Source organism: Nymphalis io, chromosome 5, assembly GCF_905147045.1.
Source record: "Nymphalis io chromosome 5, ilAglIoxx1.1, whole genome shotgun sequence".
Taxonomy (NCBI): Eukaryota; Metazoa; Arthropoda; class Insecta; order Lepidoptera; family Nymphalidae; genus Nymphalis; species Nymphalis io.
The window spans coordinates 5,713,809-5,733,670 of NC_065892.1; the positions used below are offsets into that span (position 1 = coordinate 5,713,809).

The following is a 19,862-nucleotide window of genomic DNA, read 5'->3' on the forward strand; positions in this document are numbered from 1 at the left end:
AAATTAATAAAAAAAAAACAATATACGTTTACAAGGTATAAAAATCTTGAATATCTACAAAATATAAAAACCAAGCAGTATTATAGGAAAGTGGTTTAAATTAAACATGGTCAATATCTAATTAAATCTTTTATTTTAGAAACTATAACAGTGTTTAAATAATACCTAAAGTATACAATTTACAAACGTACGAGTTACAAAAGTTTTCGTTTTAATGTTGTTTACAAATTAAAATATCCACATTATATTGATATTATAAGTGTTGCCATTATATGTTCTTTTACTTACTTATATTAATTTATATATTATAAAACTAAACAAAACATTTAAAAATTACATAATAATGTTTACTACGTAATTTATTTTGATTAATTAAACTAAAATAGTGCGCACAATCTCATATTGTGTTATGAGCATTATTTTATTAATTTACAACTTAAATTTATTTTTAAATAAGAAGTGTGTTTTAACATACTAACATTATTTGTTAAATTTATTCTTGAGTAACACTTTTTCTATTCGATATTTGTACAATATGTTCAGATATATTTCAACAAATCAATGAAGTTTAACGCAAATATAACATAAGTAACCGGGTAAATTTTTTTTACCTCTGTATCATCATTATCCTAAACAAAAGAAGGTGATTACAACATATTGTATCGTTTGTTTAATTTATTCAACTTATCTAAATAAAATGCCATAGGTAAATGCATCATCAATTTAATAAAATTGGAAAGTTACATTTAAGTCCAGTTCTCAAATAGTAGGTTTTGATAATAATATAGTAAGTAATAAGTTTTAATTCGGGTAGTTAAAATGTGTTAAGAAATGTAGAAATTTCTTAACTAGGTACTAATAATTTTATACAAAACCAATACGTACACGTAACGCTTCTACTCCTCCGGTTCTGAAATTACAAAAAAAAATATAACATGATACTTCTTAATTATTATACTAAAATAAATGGCCTACTTATTTTTAAATAATAATAAAAAATAAGCAATTATTAAATGTTTGAAAAATAAGTAGGTGAGTAATTATTATTTAAAAATACCGATGATGATGATGATGTCCTCCAAACCGATTTTGGCCAAGGCGGCCAAACTCAAAGGAAATTACCACGCTGAGCTGTGAACCTAACTCCCATAATCCGATGGGATGGCAATCCGAAATAACCATAAAGAGTTCAGGCACAGGACTAACGGCTTTACGTACTTTCCAAAGCATGGGAGAGTTCACACTTCCAACTTCCAGACTCCGGGCTGCTACTGTGACTTTTAGACAGAAAAACCTAGTAACTTTTTAGTGGCCCAACCTGGGATTTGAATCCAGGACCTCGGGTTCTGCGGCCTTCAATTTAGCGACTAGACCAACGAGGCAGTCAACTATTAATACTAGTATTTTCTTAACAGCTAATTTTTTGCCCCTTTTGTGTAAATGGGAAAAAAAATAATTAAAAAAACAACTGACACACAACTTTGAACTGCCTTGTATTTAGGTATGTAGTTATATATTTACTTTTTATTACCGGATGAAAAACGATTTTTTTATTAATTTCTTACATTTTAAAATATTCTCAAATATATTCTTAGAATTAAAAATGTAATAGTAATTATTTCGTATTATGTTTATAAAATGTTTAATGCGTTATAAGCGAAGTGACCACGCGTATTGTACACTTGACATAATCCGGCATCGCTGTCGAGCACCCGCGCCCGCACCGTGCGAGGCGTTTTGCTTGCACAAGTTATAGTGATTTGTCGGACAATAGGGAAGTTATTTAAATTTTAAAAATATTAATCTGCTCCAACCACCACTTGTGTACTTGGATTGAAACAGTTTAACATTATTCTTTTTGGTAAGTGAACTTTTATAAATTTACAATATTTAATGGAAACGTCTTTAGTATATTATATACATTGTTTTCCGCTGATAGATAACATAGACCGTCATAATGAAATGTAAAAAAAAAAAACAATTTTACCTCCGATTCAAAAACAGTTCATTATGAATATAAAATTTCAATCAGTGAGTCATTTAAAGAAGGGACCTGTAAATATTATCGTAAACCAAACACTCGCAAAATATATACGCTTAAAACTATACGCTCGCAGTATAGCATCCTAGCAAGTGTTTTTATGAAGTACTTCTAATAGCAACGTTTAAGCTCTACATTATTATCGTATTGTACGGAGGCGACGTAAACTGCGCTCGCGCCCGCAGCTGCACAAACAACTTAATTTCGATTAATTTTGAACTTTATAATTTCAGACATACGGTTCATAATAAAATATAAGGTTTCTATGTCTGTCCAATTCAATTACAGATCTAAATTTCCGCTATACGGTGGAGATGTGTAGAGAGATAGTGTTGCAAATGGATAAGGGTTGGTGAAGGGACGGTCGATGGTAACCTATAATTGTTTGTCAGTACCGCTAATGTGGAGTGAGTGTTGCAACAATATTGACGTTGCAAAATGTCGACTCACTAATTTCAGACAGTTGTAATTTGATATTAAATTTCGTATGTTCTACGAAGAGTTTGTTAAATGTCGTCTATTGTAATCAATGTTGCTCGCAAGTAAATTTATAGCTCGATAGTAAATTTAAGTAAATTTAAAGTATTTTTGCATATATAAGTATTTTAATTTAAAATTAAAGAATTTTTTTAAATAATATCTAAAGCCGTATTTCTATATATTTTTCGTCATATTTAACACCTACTCTGCTAGTTAAATTTATATTACGGTTTATGTTAAAGGTTGGATTTTCATAATGATTGATGATGATGATTTTATGTCAGGCAAGATTAAGATTTGATTTGATTTTGTAAGGTTTAATGTACAGCCACAAATCAGAGGAACAAATTTTCCTCATGGAACTTCGAAAATAAAAATCAAAATGTTATAATGGATATAACTATATAATAATAATAATATCCTGGGACATTATTCACACACGGCCATTTCAACGAAAACTAAGCAGAGCTTGTACTATGGAAACCAGACGACTGGTATACCACAAATACTACTTTTCTTTCGTGAATACATACTTATATAGATAATTACATGTTCATGCACACAAATATCTGTCTTGGGTGGAAATCGAACCCATAACCTTCGGCGTGAGAGGCAATCTACCAACCACGCCAACCGGCCCTATTATCACATACATGTATTCAGTGTCTGCATCACAAAATTACTTCAAAACTATAACACAATTTTTGCAAAGTGATAAGCTTACGTAAGTATGGATAGATCACGTGATACCTAGTCACTGTACATTTTCTTTTGCTGACTTATTGATTCTAACCTCAGATCTAAAGAATAAGATCTTATCATAATCATCTTTATGTTATTCTTTATTTTAATTCTGTTAGGAATGTCTATGGCAACATCTTAATGTCTTTGATTAGAAGTTTGTTCATAGAGTATTAAAATATATTCGAATAAAGACATATTATAATGATACAGATTCTAAATAAAATATGGTTAATTATTATTAAAAATATTTAATTAACTATAAGAGTGTTATAAAACGATTAATTTTAATTATCTGTTTATTATTTGAGCAAACCGAGTGAACCAAAAATTTGCAACTAAAATTATTATCACTTAGAAATCAAATAAAACATTATTTACTTATACGAAATGAAATAGTAATTGTATATATTTATAAAATGAAATTGTTTGCGAATATGTCAGGTGTACGCAGTTCCACACGCTGCGCGGGAGTGAACACAATACACGCTTAATGCTTTTACACTCTTATCGCTGCAGTCAGATGTGATCAAGATAAGCCATTGTAAGTGAGAAAGCCCGGCTGTGTTTGCATTTCGGATATTTTTAATTATTAACTCTGTACTATATATTCGAATCGTTTGAATATATTGACAGTTAAGATATTTATGTCAACCAATAGTAGCGACTTGAATCTATGTCTAAATATATTATTAGCATTTATCCAGCATTTAACCACCAAAAGCGTGTTCATTTTTAGAGATTTTTTTATCATAAGAAATCAAAACTAGAAATATATCAAGCAATTAAACTGAACATCGGCACTAACGTTTAGTTTTTCAAATCATATAATTTATTTAATATTTATAATTTCGTGAAATTGCAAAAAAAAGCATGTTTAATGACCTTTCATTCGCACTCCATTATAAAACACGTAGACAAATTATATTTAATTCAATTTCATTTAAATAGCACTGTCCTCGAATAAACGTCCAAATAAATTAGTTTGAAAAACTTTGTACAATAGCGAGAATGGTATCGCACGTGCGTGAGCGGCGTTTCGTATCAAAACGATATTATAATGTCATCACAGCGTATCAATCTTAATCGTCCGCGACCGCAGTTCAATCATGACCCCCTATCTACGTAAAGCTTAGCGATTTCCGCATCAGTAGCCTAATATACATAAGAGCTAAAATCGCTAGGGTCGAGTGTCGATAGGATAATATTATAAGTAACGATTTCCAGCAGATTGTTATTATTAAGCAAGGTCGAAATAGTAAGCTAATAGGGATGGCGTATCGCTCTAATGAGTGTATTCATTCCGATCGGGGTGCGGTGCGCGTACGCTGCGCTGCGGTGCGGGTGCGGCCGCACGTGCGCCATGACCAATGTGCGGGGATGGCGACAGGTTGCACTTGTTGCTGTATGACATTTTTGGCACGCGTCACGTATTGAAATACATATTATATTAAACGAGAAATGCATATGTGTGAAGCTAAAGTTAAGTTAAGATTAAAAGGGACGGCCTACACTTAAACGGTTAATATGCTTATTTATATCCATATATTATGTTTTGTGTATAGTCTTTTTTTAATGGAAATTGAATGGATGACCGAAATAAATAAATATACATTTGAAACGAAATATAGTTATCTGAAATCTGAAACGTATCTGATACAACGTCTACAATATTACCTTCCTCCGATGGCGCGGAGGGGGGCGTGAGTGAGTCGGGTGGAGACACGCGTTGTGAGTCGTGGTCATCTGTCCCGAGAAGTTCTGCTCGCGTTTCCACCACGTCGCGCACGATCTCTGTAAAATAATTATGGACGTGAGAAGTCATATTGTAGAGGAAAAATAATTTAATGAACCTCTTTTTGTAACACTGTATACAGAACTTCACTGTGAACAATGCCACTAAATCGTATCAAAGATTAAAGAATAAAGCTATCTAGAATCGTTCCTGTAGTGTATACCAAAGAGCAGATGTAGACTTAAACGCGCTACGTATATTGAAATAAATGTAGATTTTACATAGATAATGATTTGATAATGAAATGTAGATTTTACATAGATAATTATATATGTTTAAATAGGAATTGATATATACTTGTAATGTTCCCAATTTTATTTATATTAATTATTAAAATGAGCATATAGATTTGTATGGCATAAAAGTGAAAACAAAAAAAAATATAAACACAAATACATCCATGTGAAAAAAAAAACAACCCCTGATTAACAATTACAACGTTAAAGACTTAGACTAAGAAATTAGTTTTGGGCAAATAAAAAAAAAAGTATTTTATTAGAACTTTTACCGCAGCAGTTAGCACAATAATTCTTGGAAGAATGATTTTTTTAAAGGTTAATATTTGAATACCATATTACAATAGTCTGACCCAATTTTGTTATTTAAATGAGAAATTATTGAATGGCTTATAACATACACTCGAAATAAAACCAACTTGAATAAAATATATTTTGACAAAGTAATGCGTTGCTGAAATATTCTGGTGCAGCTAAAGGTACAGTACAGAGGAAGGTGAGTACAGAGGAAATACATTAAGTACCTGCAATAACGTCTCTACTCGTTATGATTGACTCGATCTCGTGAGAAACTTCTTGTATCAGCCAAGGCATAAATTCTTCTTCAACTCCTGTATAGAATAAAAACATTTTATCATCTACCTTAAAAAAACCTTTTATCATCATGGTTATTACATATTATTGTTATAGTTAATTTATGCCGTGTAGTTCCGGCAAAGTAGGAACGGCGACCCTATCACAATTTTGTAAAGCGCACCCGTCTATCGACCACATAAGCGCCTCAAGCTTAACTAAGCTCTTCAATTCTAATCGTGTGTGATCAAATCTGATTGTAGAAAAAAAGGACTTAGTAGTAGTAAAATTAATCCTTTCACTGTAAAGTTTATTTAATACAATTGATATAATAAATACTCCATATACGTTTGTGTTTATAATTTAATTTGTGGTTAAAATGTTTTGATCTTTACCTCGGCGCATGCGTCGCACGAGGTAGCCAGAATCCCTCAGCCCAGCTAGCACAGCGGGCAGGAGTTCGGCGACGTAGCCTTGTACCAGCGTTGCGGCAGCCACCCTTGCGCGCGCTTCTTCGCCTGCCGCTCGTGCCACACGTGCTTCCGCCACGCGCCTTTCCTGACATTTTACAAAATCTTCTATTGTATCGCAGTAAATTTATTATATCAATCAAAGTAATCAATAAAGTTACAGCTCTTACTTTCAAAGATGGTGTAACTTACTTTTATGTAACGATTAATTTGTTTTCAAGTTTTAAGCTCATTGTTTAATATAAACAGCGTTAGTAATTAGGTATACCTTCTCTTGGTTTAATCGTTCGTCTCGCAGTTCAAGACGCTGTCGCTCAGCGAGCTCCGCGTCACGAAGTTCCCGGTAGCGCCGTTGTTGCTCGCGTAGCGTTGCCAACTCTTCCTCCTGCGCTACTTCCGCTAGTGCCTGCTCTGTCGTCTTCCCTATTAGCACCTCCAGTATAGGTTGCACTTCCAGGTCAAAGTCGAATAACTGCATTTAAATATTTATATCAATAATTGTAATAAGATAAAAAAATACTAGAGATAGATTAAAGATGTTAAATAAACGATATTTATCAGAAGAGTATTCTTCGAACCAATTTCTTTTAATCGTCTACTTAGTTCGGATTTTTTTAATTGTGTATTTTTGTTAAGATGTTTATTTATATGCTAGTTTTAAGTATTTGTTTTGTCAAGTTTTTATATATTAGGATAATAATAATTTTACTTACGTCTCCAGGTTGTATTTGCGTGTAAGCGTCAGCACCAGTTTTGGCGGGTACATAGATGGGCGTCGCTGGACGGTCCACGAATAGGTCCGTTTGTACTCCTACCTCCATTTCTACCCCCTTATCAAATAGCTGAAAATCAAGTATATACTTTTATGAAAAAAATGTTATTACTTCTAGCATATGAAATGTATCCACATTACTTAATAACGTTAAGAAGTTGTTTAAAAATTATAATATAATAAAATTATAATATTGTAATTAATGAAGGAAAATTAAATTGCTTGACTATTTAGTATTCCATCAATCTTGTCAATCAATTTATTATTAAAATATTTTTAAGGATGGTCTAATTTCAACATATTTTATAAATAACTGGTATTTAAATAACAACATCCGCAATTGGTGATCGATTTTAACCATTCAAATGTGTTTCCTGAAATATTGCGGTATAAATGATTACATAAATAAATAAAACAATTACCTCTTCAAGGTAATATTCCGTTTGTATAGGGTGATGTCGACGTCCAGGCGCTGGTGGAGGCGTGCCGGGCCGAAGACGCGCCAATGCAGCGCGTCTAGCGAGCGCGCGTCTTCTCGTCCGCGCCGCTCGTGCAGCACCGCTCTCCAAGCCATCGCCCTGCGCGAAAAATTCATAGGTATCGCTTTATGTTATCTGCTAATGTTAAGGTCTTATGATAGAACGTGTGTTCTATTAAGAGTTAATACCCTAATTACTGTGGAGTTACTTAATAGTCAGCATTCATAACTTAGTATTTTTAATTACTTAAAACGCACATGTACATTTTTTTTAAATGGTATGTGGTGAACTTCCGAAATAGCCTGTGAATGTCCCACTGCTGGGCTAAAGGCCTCCTCTCCTCATTTTGAGGAGAAGGTTTGGAGCTTATTCCACCACGCTGCTCCAATGCGGGTTGGTGGTGAACTTCATTAAGATGTAAATTAGAGTTAGGAATAAATTATTAAGTTAATGTAATTTCCAAATAAAATATATGAATTGTGTAAAGCGTAGTTTTTTTTTAAGCACAAATTGGTCAACTTTCTTCTGTACCAAATTCTAATCAGTTATTCTATCCACCATCCACACCGACACTTTGCATCAATTGATTGTTTCGGTTTTAACTACAAGTTCCGTTTAAACGCCAATAATTGCATGAACAAATGACACATCTCAGATCCTACAGTTGGCAGCGTAACGGTGTTACAAATTGTTTCAATTTTTCTTAAGATGCTAATGTTTATGGGTGATAGTATCTAACTAATTATCTCATATATAAAACTAAAGCACGCGTGGAACAAACATTTTGAGGTCAGAATTTCACCATTTGTTGACAGCGCATTGCCAGGGTAATAAAAATCCCACATTTTTTCTTTAAATCATACTAATTTTTATTTATTTATTGGAAATCCATGAATTGTATACTATAATGGTTATCTAATTATAACTTTAGACTACTGCTTTATTGATTATTGTAATAATATGTTATCCACTGAATAAGGTATTACGTCGACCCACATTAAATTTATAAAACTAGAAATGTTTCGAGAACCTTATATTTATATAAGCCGCATTGGAGCAGCGTGGTGGAATAAGCTCCTAATTTTCTTCTCAAAAAAGAGAGGAGACCTTGGCCCAGCAGTGGGACATTCACAGACTGTTGCTGTACTGTATACCATATTATTTTAAAAATAATTTTCATTGATTATCATATCAAATGGACAATATTAAAAGATCGTGTGTATTAAATTGTCGCAGACATATATAACTATGACCCAGCAAGTCTTAGGAATACATTTCAAGGTGATTATGGTAATATTGTTGATGTAAATTTCATGTTTTCTTAGATTTGATCAGTAGGTTAAGGTCATATAGTGGCCTAAGCGTTCTTTTGGAGTAATACTTTCCCGCGTAAAAATGTCTGCTGTCTTGTCGAGAAAATTGATCAAACACGCCTCTTGAAAATATAATATTAGGTCCTTACATATGAAATTAGCGTTTTGTCGTACTGACCACTTTGATCTGAAATATTTCCTCTTTAGTTAAGAATTCCAAATTAAAATATATAAATTCATTTAGCTGGTACATTTGAGTTTTGAAAACATTCATTCATTTGTTTTTTTCTCATTATTTTTTTCTTTGGTGTCGCTTATTACCGCACAAAGGAAAACATGAAATATCGGTATATTTACGAGTACGAGTTCTAGTTTAGTACGAGTTTTAGTTCCGTGGCACCAGTCCTGCAGAAACAGTCGAAGGATTAATTATGTGAACGGCACTGCTGTCGCAAAAGAAAGCACGGTACGTTTTTGGTTTCAACGTTTTCGTTCTGGAAATTTCGACCTTCAGAACTACCCCGTGGACGGCTGGAGACCAACGTGGAAAATGAAGAAAAGAAAGGCTATTGTGGAAGCGGGTTTATCACAAAGCACTTCACTCCAACAGATTACAATTTTTTCCGGAATTTGGACAACTTCTTACAAGGAAAAAATTCAACTCCGATGCGGCAGTCCAAACCGCCTTCAAAGAGTTTATTGATTCTCGCCCCCATGTTTTTTTTAGTAAAGGGATCAATAAACTACCTATGAGATGGCAAAAGTGCATAGATAACAACGGTGCATACTTTGACGAATTAAATATATATTTTACAAAAAAAAATTTACTTTATATTCCTCCCGTACAAAACGCCAATTTCATATGTAAGGACCTAATATTTCTACAAGTAAGTTCTTCATACAAAATTTCATTTTCAACTTTAAATTCGACTTATCTATGCAAATTTAAATAAAAGAAAAGCAATTAGGACAACACGACGATAGTACATAATGGAAATGACCGGCGCCATGGACGGGCTATAATGTAAGTATGCAACTTAATATATGTATTTATAGTAGATATGCTTGACTACTTCGTCAGACCAGAGGTCCTTAGGGTAAAACCCGGGTTAAACAAAAATTAATGGAGTGTTCTGTCAAAAAATAAAAAAGTAGCCGGAGATTTTTTTGATAGATAAACAAAATAATTTATTACTATATACATAGTTTACCCAAAGGTTGTCTGGAAAAGATCCCTCTCTTAGCGCCTTTTGTACTTATCATGAATATATTATATTTTTTTTACTGTATGTTTATAAAGCATATTCTATTCTATTCTATAACTTGTGACTATAATGTCGATTCAGGGTTTGAACCCAGGACTTCGGGATCTACAGCCTTTTAAACTAGCCATTAGATCAACTAAAGTGGAGAGAACCAAAGAGGTTGACGGCTAAGCGGCGCGAAATGTTGCGTTGATTTGATTTGAGAGAGGAGTGATCTCGACATAACCGTTGGTAGATTACTATGACATTAAATAAATAAGTGTAATGCAATATAAAATGAATATTTCGACTATGAATTTGACATTAAATTAGAATTGTTATGCATGGATCACACAATTAATGGTTACATTATATTTCATTTTCAGTATAAAATAAATATATTCAGGTACTAACATTATTCCTAAAACGGTATCAAAGTATAAAAGTATATCGATAAATACCCGCATCGAACTCCATACCTGAATACAGTATTGCCGTCGTCGCCCCGCATATGTATGCACACATTTGTACGACGTATCATATACATATATTAGCATACATAAAATAACAGTTATTAATTTTTCATGCTAAATTTAACCAAAACCTTTTTAACTTCTTCGTTGGTCTAATGGCAAGATTATGCCAGGGTTTATTTTGTATAGAATTCAATTATTTTGAAGGATGCCAATAACTAATTACAGGTGTTGACAAGACAGATCATGATGATCCAAATCACTAATTAAGACTTTAGTAAACTAAATTTTAGATTTATACAATTACACCGACAGCTCGAGGCACGTAGCTAGCGCCAACTGGTTTAGCTATAACCGAACTACTCGTAATTCATCCTATTATTATTATTCTTGATAGGATCGAAGTCGGGGAAAAACGAGGTCTTTTTCCAAAGAAAATAGTTACCGTTTACTGATGATTGCAGTGTTACAAATACGTTCGAGTTGTCAGCGGTGAAATCAACAGTTTACATTTATAAGGTACTATAATAGTGGAGTTGTTTATTCGGTTTCATTACCCGCGTAATTGTATTGACTGCCTCGTTGGTCACGTAGCTACATGTAAGGCCGCAGATCCGGCGTTTCTGGGCTCAAATCCCAGGTCGGACCAATACATTTTATTGAGATTTTCTTTTGAAAATTCTCAGTAGCAGCCCGGAGTCTGGAAATTACTGGTATGTACACTACCGTGCCTCGGAAAGCACGTAAAGCTGTTGGTCCTGCGCCTGAACCCTTTCCGATCGTGTCGTATTGCCGTCCCATCGGGTTATAAGAGCTAGGGAATAGAGAGTGCACCTGTGTTTGCGCACACACTTGTGCACTATAAAATGTCCTGCGCAGTTGGCTAATCTCTCTTGAGATTGGCCGCCATGGCCGAAATCGGTCTGGAGGACAAATGTTATTATTAAATGCATTGACGATAGACAGCGATGGTATGGTACACACTTTAAGCTGCATTTCGATTCTAAACATATATCACAGGAATGTGATTATAGATATATATCACAGAAAGTGCAAAAAAATAATATATATTTCATATAAAAGTGTAATAAATACTGTTCAACGTTTTTGTGTATGTAATGTGTTATAATTTCAGCCCAAACATTTTAGTAGATTTCTCATTGTGTAGCGCTGTATGTGTCAAAGTCGTAGAAATATTCCTAGAATCGTAAAGTATTGCAGGTATTTTTTTGTCCCTTTGAATGTTATAGACGTTACTTTTCTTATATTTTTGGGGCCGATAAGGGATTTTAATATTTAATAGCTATCATTATTTTTTTTTAGTTACAAATCCACAACAAACAAAATTGATAAGGATCTTGGACTTTTTGAAGGAATTAGAAAACTCTGCCATCTAATTAACCCAGTTTGAGTGAAGTCTAGTGAAACAGTCGACCGCATTCGATAGTTTGAGGGTTGAATTCGGCTTATACTTATGTTTGAGGCTACTGACCTACACTATGTCAAACAAATACTCCTAATCACAATCGTATATTCCATTTTAGTTTATTTCATAAAGTTACAAGTAACAATTGTCGTTTATTTTTTAAGTTCAACCGACTTAAGATAAGTATAACTGTAGTAAAGTAATAATAAATATAATAATAGCATTTTTATACGAGACTAGCAATAGGTAACTGGTATATACATACTAATATATAACGTTATGTATTACGCACGTAATATGGCTTTACATTATAGATATATTTGTATAAAAGAAAATATTAAATAAATAGTGGATTAAATAATACATTTGTATATAGTGTGCGAACAATATATGTCGATAATAATACCACAAAACTAATAGTAATTTAAAAAGCTATAGAGACTGCCCGTAAATATCAAAAGTATTTCAACGAAATCAAAAACACAACCTCCAGTATTTAAGAAATATAATATCCTTAAATGGATCATTATGGCACCATAGACGCAAATATATACCATTAGATTATTACCTCCCTCTTACCTCCCTCCCTCCTCTGGGCCGTTGTACTACATAATATATTGCTGAGGCAATTTATTTTAGAATTCATCTAAAATAAATTGAGTAATAAACCTATAAACACTCAAATTTTTGTTCTTATACAAACTCATAATATTAACCAAAGTGACGAAGGTGATGCAATGTCTCTTTCATTTCTTCTTAATAATTATACTATACGTATACACCGATTATATTATACGTTGATAGTGACTATAGAATCGATCATAGTAGTGCCAAAAACTCTGTTCTGTCCAATCGAAGAAGTAAAGATAAACAAGCCTCAGATTTACATATTCCAAGCGTTTTTTTAATAGCTTCGTTATATAATACAAACAGTTTTTGATTCATAAATATTTCATTATAATACAATACTATTCCACTTATGATTTTTGAAAGGACATTTTTTTGCAAATTCATAATGAATATCATAGATTATTCAAGTTATCGACGAATAATATTACGTCAATTCAATGTCGATGTTGTTTTTATGTCTTTACTCCTATTGCGATTGGAAAAGTCTCAAATCTCAATCGAAAAATAGATCCGCAAACGTGTGATGTACGTATTACAAACAAAATACATTATATATGTATATAATAGATACATTTGTAATAGTAACTTTTATAAATCAACAGATTTAATAATGTCTAAATTCGTTTGTAATTTGTCTTAATCGACAATAATCAGTGCCGGTAGTATTCATTATGACGTAATAATTATAAGTCTATTAACGGTCACTTTTGACCTTTTATTAACGACTTCCACTCTCTGACGCAGACTTGACCGCGGTAATGTAAGAAAAACACTGTATTGCATGTTTATTATATATATCATTCCGATTGTTTAGACAAAAAAATGATTAGTTCTGCTGAAAGGACAAGTCGAAGCTAAGTTAAGGTTTGTTAAATATTTATTTATTTTGTGGAATTGTTTGAATTAATCGCGATTTTTATAGTATTTCCTGCCTATCACAACCACTATGTGGAACTAGCTTTCGAAGACGGTTTTTCCGAACCGATATGACTTCAAGAAAATAAATTATTTAAAGGCCAGCAAGGCACCTACAAGCCCTTCGGTGCAGATGTCTATGGGCGGTGGTAGTCACTTTTCATCAGTTGTGTCTTCTTTCCGTGTGGTCCCTCTAACATAAAAACAAATTATAACGGCAACTACAAGTACAAGGTTATACTCGTATAGACGAAAAGCGTAAAGTTCATTGATGCAAGAAATATAAATTAAATTTCATTTAGCTGATGACGTAATTTGGCTCATACAGATGTGAACTTCTACTAATTTCTACATTTATATTTATTTCAAACCGATGAAAGATTTAATTTTATTTTAACCTGGTAAAAAAATGTGTTTAGACGAGTCTCCTTGAACGAAGTGTTCAACTTGTGCTGTATCGATTTGAAACATTGAACGTATTTAATTGTCTGGATGAGCTAAACAGCATTAGCATGAAACAGAACCCAATGTAATGAAAGGAATAAAATTTAATAAACTAGCTTATATTGTCACCGGCATCAAAATACAATTAAAAACAACAGTACCTATATTTAAAATGTTAGCTCAGTCGGTTAGAAGATAATATAACCGTTAAATATGTATTAACAGATAAATAAAAATGTTGAAATGGTACAATCAATCAAATTAATGTATTTGAAAAGAACTTAAAATTAATTACGGTTTTACTTGAAACTTTGTTAAGCGGGTGTTTATTTAAACAATGATTTCTCTCTTTATAATATAATTGATTGGACATTCAAAAGAACAAGACACATTGTTTAACTACTCAGCCCATTAATAACATTTTAATTATAGGTAAAGTCGTAAGATTGAAAAGACTATTTTGGAAGTATACTTACGGCTGCGTATTGAGGATGTGATCCAAATGTGCTGCCGCGGACAACACGCTTGTCGTGCATAATATTGGAGTAGCCTGTGTTGCCCGTTGCACCCGTCGCCATGCTACCACTGCAATAAAAAAATTAAGTATAGGGGTTTTGGTTAGGATCAAGCCTTCCTCTAATGTCAACGTTCTATTTTCGTGAAAATTGAAATAAAATGTTATTAATAATAATTTTATCAAATACATAAATATATTTATTTATTTATTTTATTTATTAATCCTTTATTGCACACACTTTACAAATATATATATTATATAAATATATTAGATTAACTATATTTTTGATATTATTCGCTGCCTTCACACGCTTCAAATCAGGTATCCTTCATATAGGATTGATATTGCAAAGGTATTTTTATTTAAGCAAGTAATTTATTGTGATTTTGACCATAATTATAACATATTAATATATTAACATTTTATATATATTGCATAAAGTAACAGTAATTATATGTCCCAAGTTGGACAAAGACATTTCCTCCTCTTGAGAAGACATAAGTATTTCTTGACAAAGTTTCCCCACAAGGTTTTCCTTCGCTGCCGAGAACGAATGAATTATAAACACAAATTAAGCGCATGAAATATCTGTAGTGCTTGCCCGGGATTTAACAGTTACGATTAATCAGTTACAATTTACGTGTTCTAGCCATCATATTTGCATAAGTTTTAGGTTTTCCTCATACTCTGAGTAAATGTGTTTATATCATTCGTGTTCCTAGAAGAATTACACAGGAGGTGTTTACACCGTCACGGTAGTATGCGCAAGCGATCCCGTGACAGCTCCCGAAGAGACGGTGAGGGTACCGCTTTTTTTAATAGATATTCCGGTGTACTGTATACTTTAGGCGACGGCGAGTTACACATACCTCACCACTTGACGCGGGGGTTACATTTTATATGGATTATTTATTGACAAAAGTTCCCTTTCTTTGTTTAAGATCGATAAGACAATTCATTATATTAATTAAATATAAAATAATGAACGATACCATTAAATAACGTTAAAATCGTAATAGGATATAAAAAGTCGTAGGTGGACACTGTGTTAGTTGCTTCCGTTAGTTATCAATGATTAGCTAATATAAATTAATGACAAGCTCAGATAAGGTTACAGGCTTTAGGTTGCAACGTACCATCACGTTACGCACGTGACGGCACGGAATCGTCCGATGTAAACGATAATGTTTTCAAAAAATGTCTTGGGTGTCAGTCTACTACATCAATTTATGTACTTCTTTTTATTTAAAATAGGCTCACTGGCAAATGGACCAGCTGACGGTAATTATTCAACACCGCCTATTACGTTGGCACTGTAAGAAATAATTACTATCCAATACATCGCTAATGCGCCACTGACCTTAGAAATTAAAATGTTACTTATGCCTGTTGTTACACTAATATTGTTATTTGGCGGTAGACTGTGTCATAACTGGGTGATACCAAACCAGACAGGCTTGCAATAACGGTCTTTTTATTTGGCTTTTTTCTAACATAGAAAAAATGTGTTCTGTAGATGTTAGACACATAGATCGCTTAACTCGATAATGCTGTATTATATTAATATTTGCTAATACGGCGGACCTGATGGTAAGTTTTCACCACCGTCCTTCGACATGGTGCTGTAAAAGACTTTTCCTTGAGAACTATGACGTACCTGCACGGCCACGGCGTGAAGACGGAAAACTACGACTTATTGCTGTTTAGCGGTGGATTATGTGATAAGTGGGTGGTACCTAACCAGATGAGCTTGCACAAAGCCATAGTACCAAGTGTGTTTAATATAAAAAAACATATCAAAACTTGAATTTAAAATAATGTTATTATACAGACTAAAATTGGTTTCTGATACTCCATAATTTTGTTACCAAGTCGACAAGAATAACGAATGTCTGTATTTTTTATAAGGCATCTATAAATATCTTACTACATTTCCTTTTCATTACTTTTGTTATAGTTATTATTCATCATAGTTTAATGTATGTCATTAAATATTTTAATTATTATACTCGTCCCAGAAAAACGATGCTCTAGTTATTACCAAATTTTGTATCTATATAATAGCGGATGTATATATGTAAGTGTATAAAATCACCTACTACATTTTTTTAGAACGTATATTTAATTATTTAGTTTAATTTTTATTCATAATATTTTATTTCATTTTAATTAAGAATAGAATATTTTCTTCAGAAAGAAAATTAGTCCGATGACACAATAGATTGCATTTACATTACATACATTACATTTAAAATATTTGTTTAGAATTATTAATATTTATTGATTGCTAATTAATTTCTTATATAGATAAGATAAGGTCGATCGCTCGCGGGGGTAGTTGACCTCTAGCGAGCGGCCAATAGCAGCGGCCGGAAGTAGACCGCGGCGGATCCCCTACAAATAGCTTGACCTCTTTACTAATCATATTAAATATTTTTTTCTACTTATTTCAACATGAGTAATACAATTCTAATATTACTAATAGATTTGAAACAGTATTCTGGGTCTTTTCCTTACAAGAAATATTTTGTTGATAGTTTTTTTCCTGTCTAGCGTGTGTCCGTCGCTGATTAAAACTCAAAAAAACTTAATCGTACGCAATGATTCCCCGGGTAAATAGTTTCATGAAGGTAGCCAGAAGGATATAAGCCAGAAGTCCAAGGTGACTGAATTTATATTATACGAGTACCATATCAATAAATATCAATCACTTTTGACATTGATGTGTGCACTGTTCGCAAGCGTCTGTAATCGATATCAAGTGATAACGCTTTCGTTTTCACATATAAATATAAAATCATTTTCTATAATGCATATTTAGATAGTTGAGAAATAATGAAATCTAACAAGTATAAGAAGTTTTACTAACACATGATCATGTTCCTCGAGGAGGTGTTTGACACCGGCGACACCTGCTATCAGCGCTCGAACTCCTTTGAAAACTTCACCACCGCTTATTCGCTTCTCGTTGCTTATCCCAGGCGGCACACCGTTTGGAATTGTTTCTTTCTTTTCTGCCAAGGAACGTTTGCTTCGATTCGTTACAGCTTTTGGTTTACTCGCATAAGAATATACAATTTTCTCTCTTTCCTGAGCTGGATATAGTGTTTGCAATCCGAGAAGGCAAGCGACGTCCGGTGGTGGAAGGAGAAACTGTCCAGTTTTCACGGTGGTTACAAATCTTGGTTTGTCACCCTCAGTCGTCCCAGAGACTTTGCTACGACTTTTGTTTGCTAAAGGAGACTTAGTTAATTTGGGAGAAATTTTCGTCCTCTCACACTCACTCGATATTATATCGATTCGAGGTTGAGATTGACTCAACATTTTCTTTGGAGGCGTTTGGTCTTTCCACGTCAGATTAGGATTAGAAGTAGCTAGGCCTCCAGCGCGACGGCGATAACGTGTTGGCCGTCGAAGATTGGCCTCCAAAGTTTCTTTCTCTTTCAGACGACGAAGTTTGAAATCGAGCGCCCGAGTGAATTTAGGATCGAGAATTGTCTGCGGAGCGACGGCAGCGACCATTTTCTCCGTCAGCTGCTCTTTTGTCGCGCTCGGTAGGTGTGTGCGGCCGTCATCGTGCTGGAGCGGTTTAACGATATTTACAATACGCGGTAACGGCACGTGTTTTACTATATGCTTTTCGTCCTCATGGTTTATTACGGTAAATGCATTCGAATTGTCAGCCGGAATATCTAACGCTGGCATCGCGCGTCACATGACTTTCCTTTGAAAATAAAAGCGACGTCGTTTTAAAATGTTGTTTGGAATTAGCTTGAATATTCGCTTCAGGCGGCGTATCGCGAGCGTATCGTGGTCCGTTTGGTGGTGTCCGCGTGGTGCGCGGGTGGTGGCGGTGGCGGCGGGCGGGCGAATGTCCGGCGCGGCGCCCGGCGGTCAACACGCTCACCCCTGTAGAACATAAGCGCCCAGTTTTCTCACGTCGCTTATGCCTTTTAATGCGGAAACATCAACTAATGCGGTACATGTAATCGCGCAAGCGCCCACGTGGACTTGAGACGGTAAACATGAGTGTGTCGAAGTACGAAACACATTTTAACCGAAAGTCGGAACAACGATTTTGAAATACACATGATTTAAAACAGGTAATTGAAAACAGACTTTGTTTCAAAATAATATTTAAAAGAAATTCAATGAAACGTAACAAGTAAATCATTTAAAGAAACAATAAAGATTTTCATTAATAAAAGTCATTATAAGGTCACTAAAGTAATGCATTCACTTTTCAAACATATTCCTCGTATTCTAAAACATAATTATGTAGAACATTTGTTTTAAATAATCAAATAAACACATTATGAGATAATGTATATTCAAAGAGATAGTCTACACTAGCGAGCCCGTTCATGAAGCACCGAGTACTAATCGCTTTCCTAGTTAGTACACACGAGGTGTGATGTATAAGGCTGTCACGGGCGTACTCGCATTGTAGATAAAGAGGCAACGTGTAATCATCAACAATTGCAAAATGATTTTGTTTAGTCGATTAGCGGTTGGGGACATAATTTATAATTGGGTGAAAAGTATATGCTTACAATTTAGAAGAATATTTATAGATTTTCTTAACATTATTGTATCGTTTGTTGTAATTTAATCGCATTGGTTTTTTATAAATCGAGGCTTGTTTTTATCTCATGACAAATACTTCATTATGTAATACACTATTCATGTATGCTTCGAGTGTAAGGTATTTAGTTAGTTATTTAAAGCATTACAGGAAATCGAAACATCCAATTGTTCCTAAATGTGTAATCATCGTTTTTAAATTAGAAGGACCACTAATAGTTATACTCTTCAAATGTATAAAATGCAGTGAAATGTTAATAGCGTAGGAATGAATCACTAAAGTATTGTCAGCGTTTTCTTTCGCGTTTGGTTTATGAAAATAAAATACATACTGTATCCTGTAGAAAATATTTATTTTTCTGGAATTATAAACAATCATTGATATTATGAGTTTCATAATATCAATGATTGATGTATTCTATTAATGTTCCTCTAACAGAATTTTAGCAATAGCGACCTTTTAAAAGGTATTTCTGTGTAGGAAAAATTATAGTGTTAGTTCCCGAGTGTGTGCGAAAAAATAGGCTCACTCTTTATTCCATTACTCTGATTGTCCGATAAACCAGGAATCCGACTCGACCGCAATATCAAGAGCCATACCTATTTGCTGTGCTCAGAGTCAGGGAGTGAAACTGACTAATTTTTTAAGACTGCTACGGGCAAATACAATTGAATTTTCACTTGCTACTTTTGTGCTTATAATCTATCCTGTGCTCAAATGTAAAGAAA

At 33.5% G+C, this 19,862-nt stretch overlaps 1 protein-coding gene across 1 annotated transcript; it reads right to left on the reverse strand.

Moving 5' to 3' along the window:
- Positions 1-393: 393 nt before the first annotated feature.
- Positions 394-18,382, reverse strand: LOC126768584 (radial spoke head protein 3 homolog). The gene is made up of 9 exons (XM_050486776.1): positions 17,419-18,382; positions 14,509-14,617; positions 7,531-7,686; positions 7,050-7,178; positions 6,605-6,808; positions 6,262-6,424; positions 5,818-5,904; positions 4,940-5,056; positions 394-910 (listed from the first exon to the last, which is right to left on the reverse strand). The coding sequence occupies exons 1-9, from the start codon at positions 18,252-18,254 to the stop codon at positions 897-899; spliced, it is 1,815 nt and encodes a 604-aa protein (XP_050342733.1). The 5' UTR covers positions 18,255-18,382; the 3' UTR covers positions 394-896.
- Positions 18,383-19,862: the final 1,480 nt, after the last annotated feature.

Bases quoted from the DNA above. Each gene is read 5' to 3' on its own strand.
- LOC126768584 (XM_050486776.1), bottom strand. From the start codon at position 18,254: ATGCCAGCGTTAGATATTCCGGCTGACAATTCGAATGCATTTACCGTA. The intron at 7,687-14,508 runs GTAAGTATACTT...TTTTTCGCGCAG, and splicing joins CACATCCTCAATACGCAGCC to GGCGATGGCTTGGAGAGCGG. The intron at 5,905-6,261 runs GTAAAGATCAAA...TATTCTATACAG, and splicing joins CGTGCGACGCATGCGCCGAG to GAGTTGAAGAAGAATTTATG.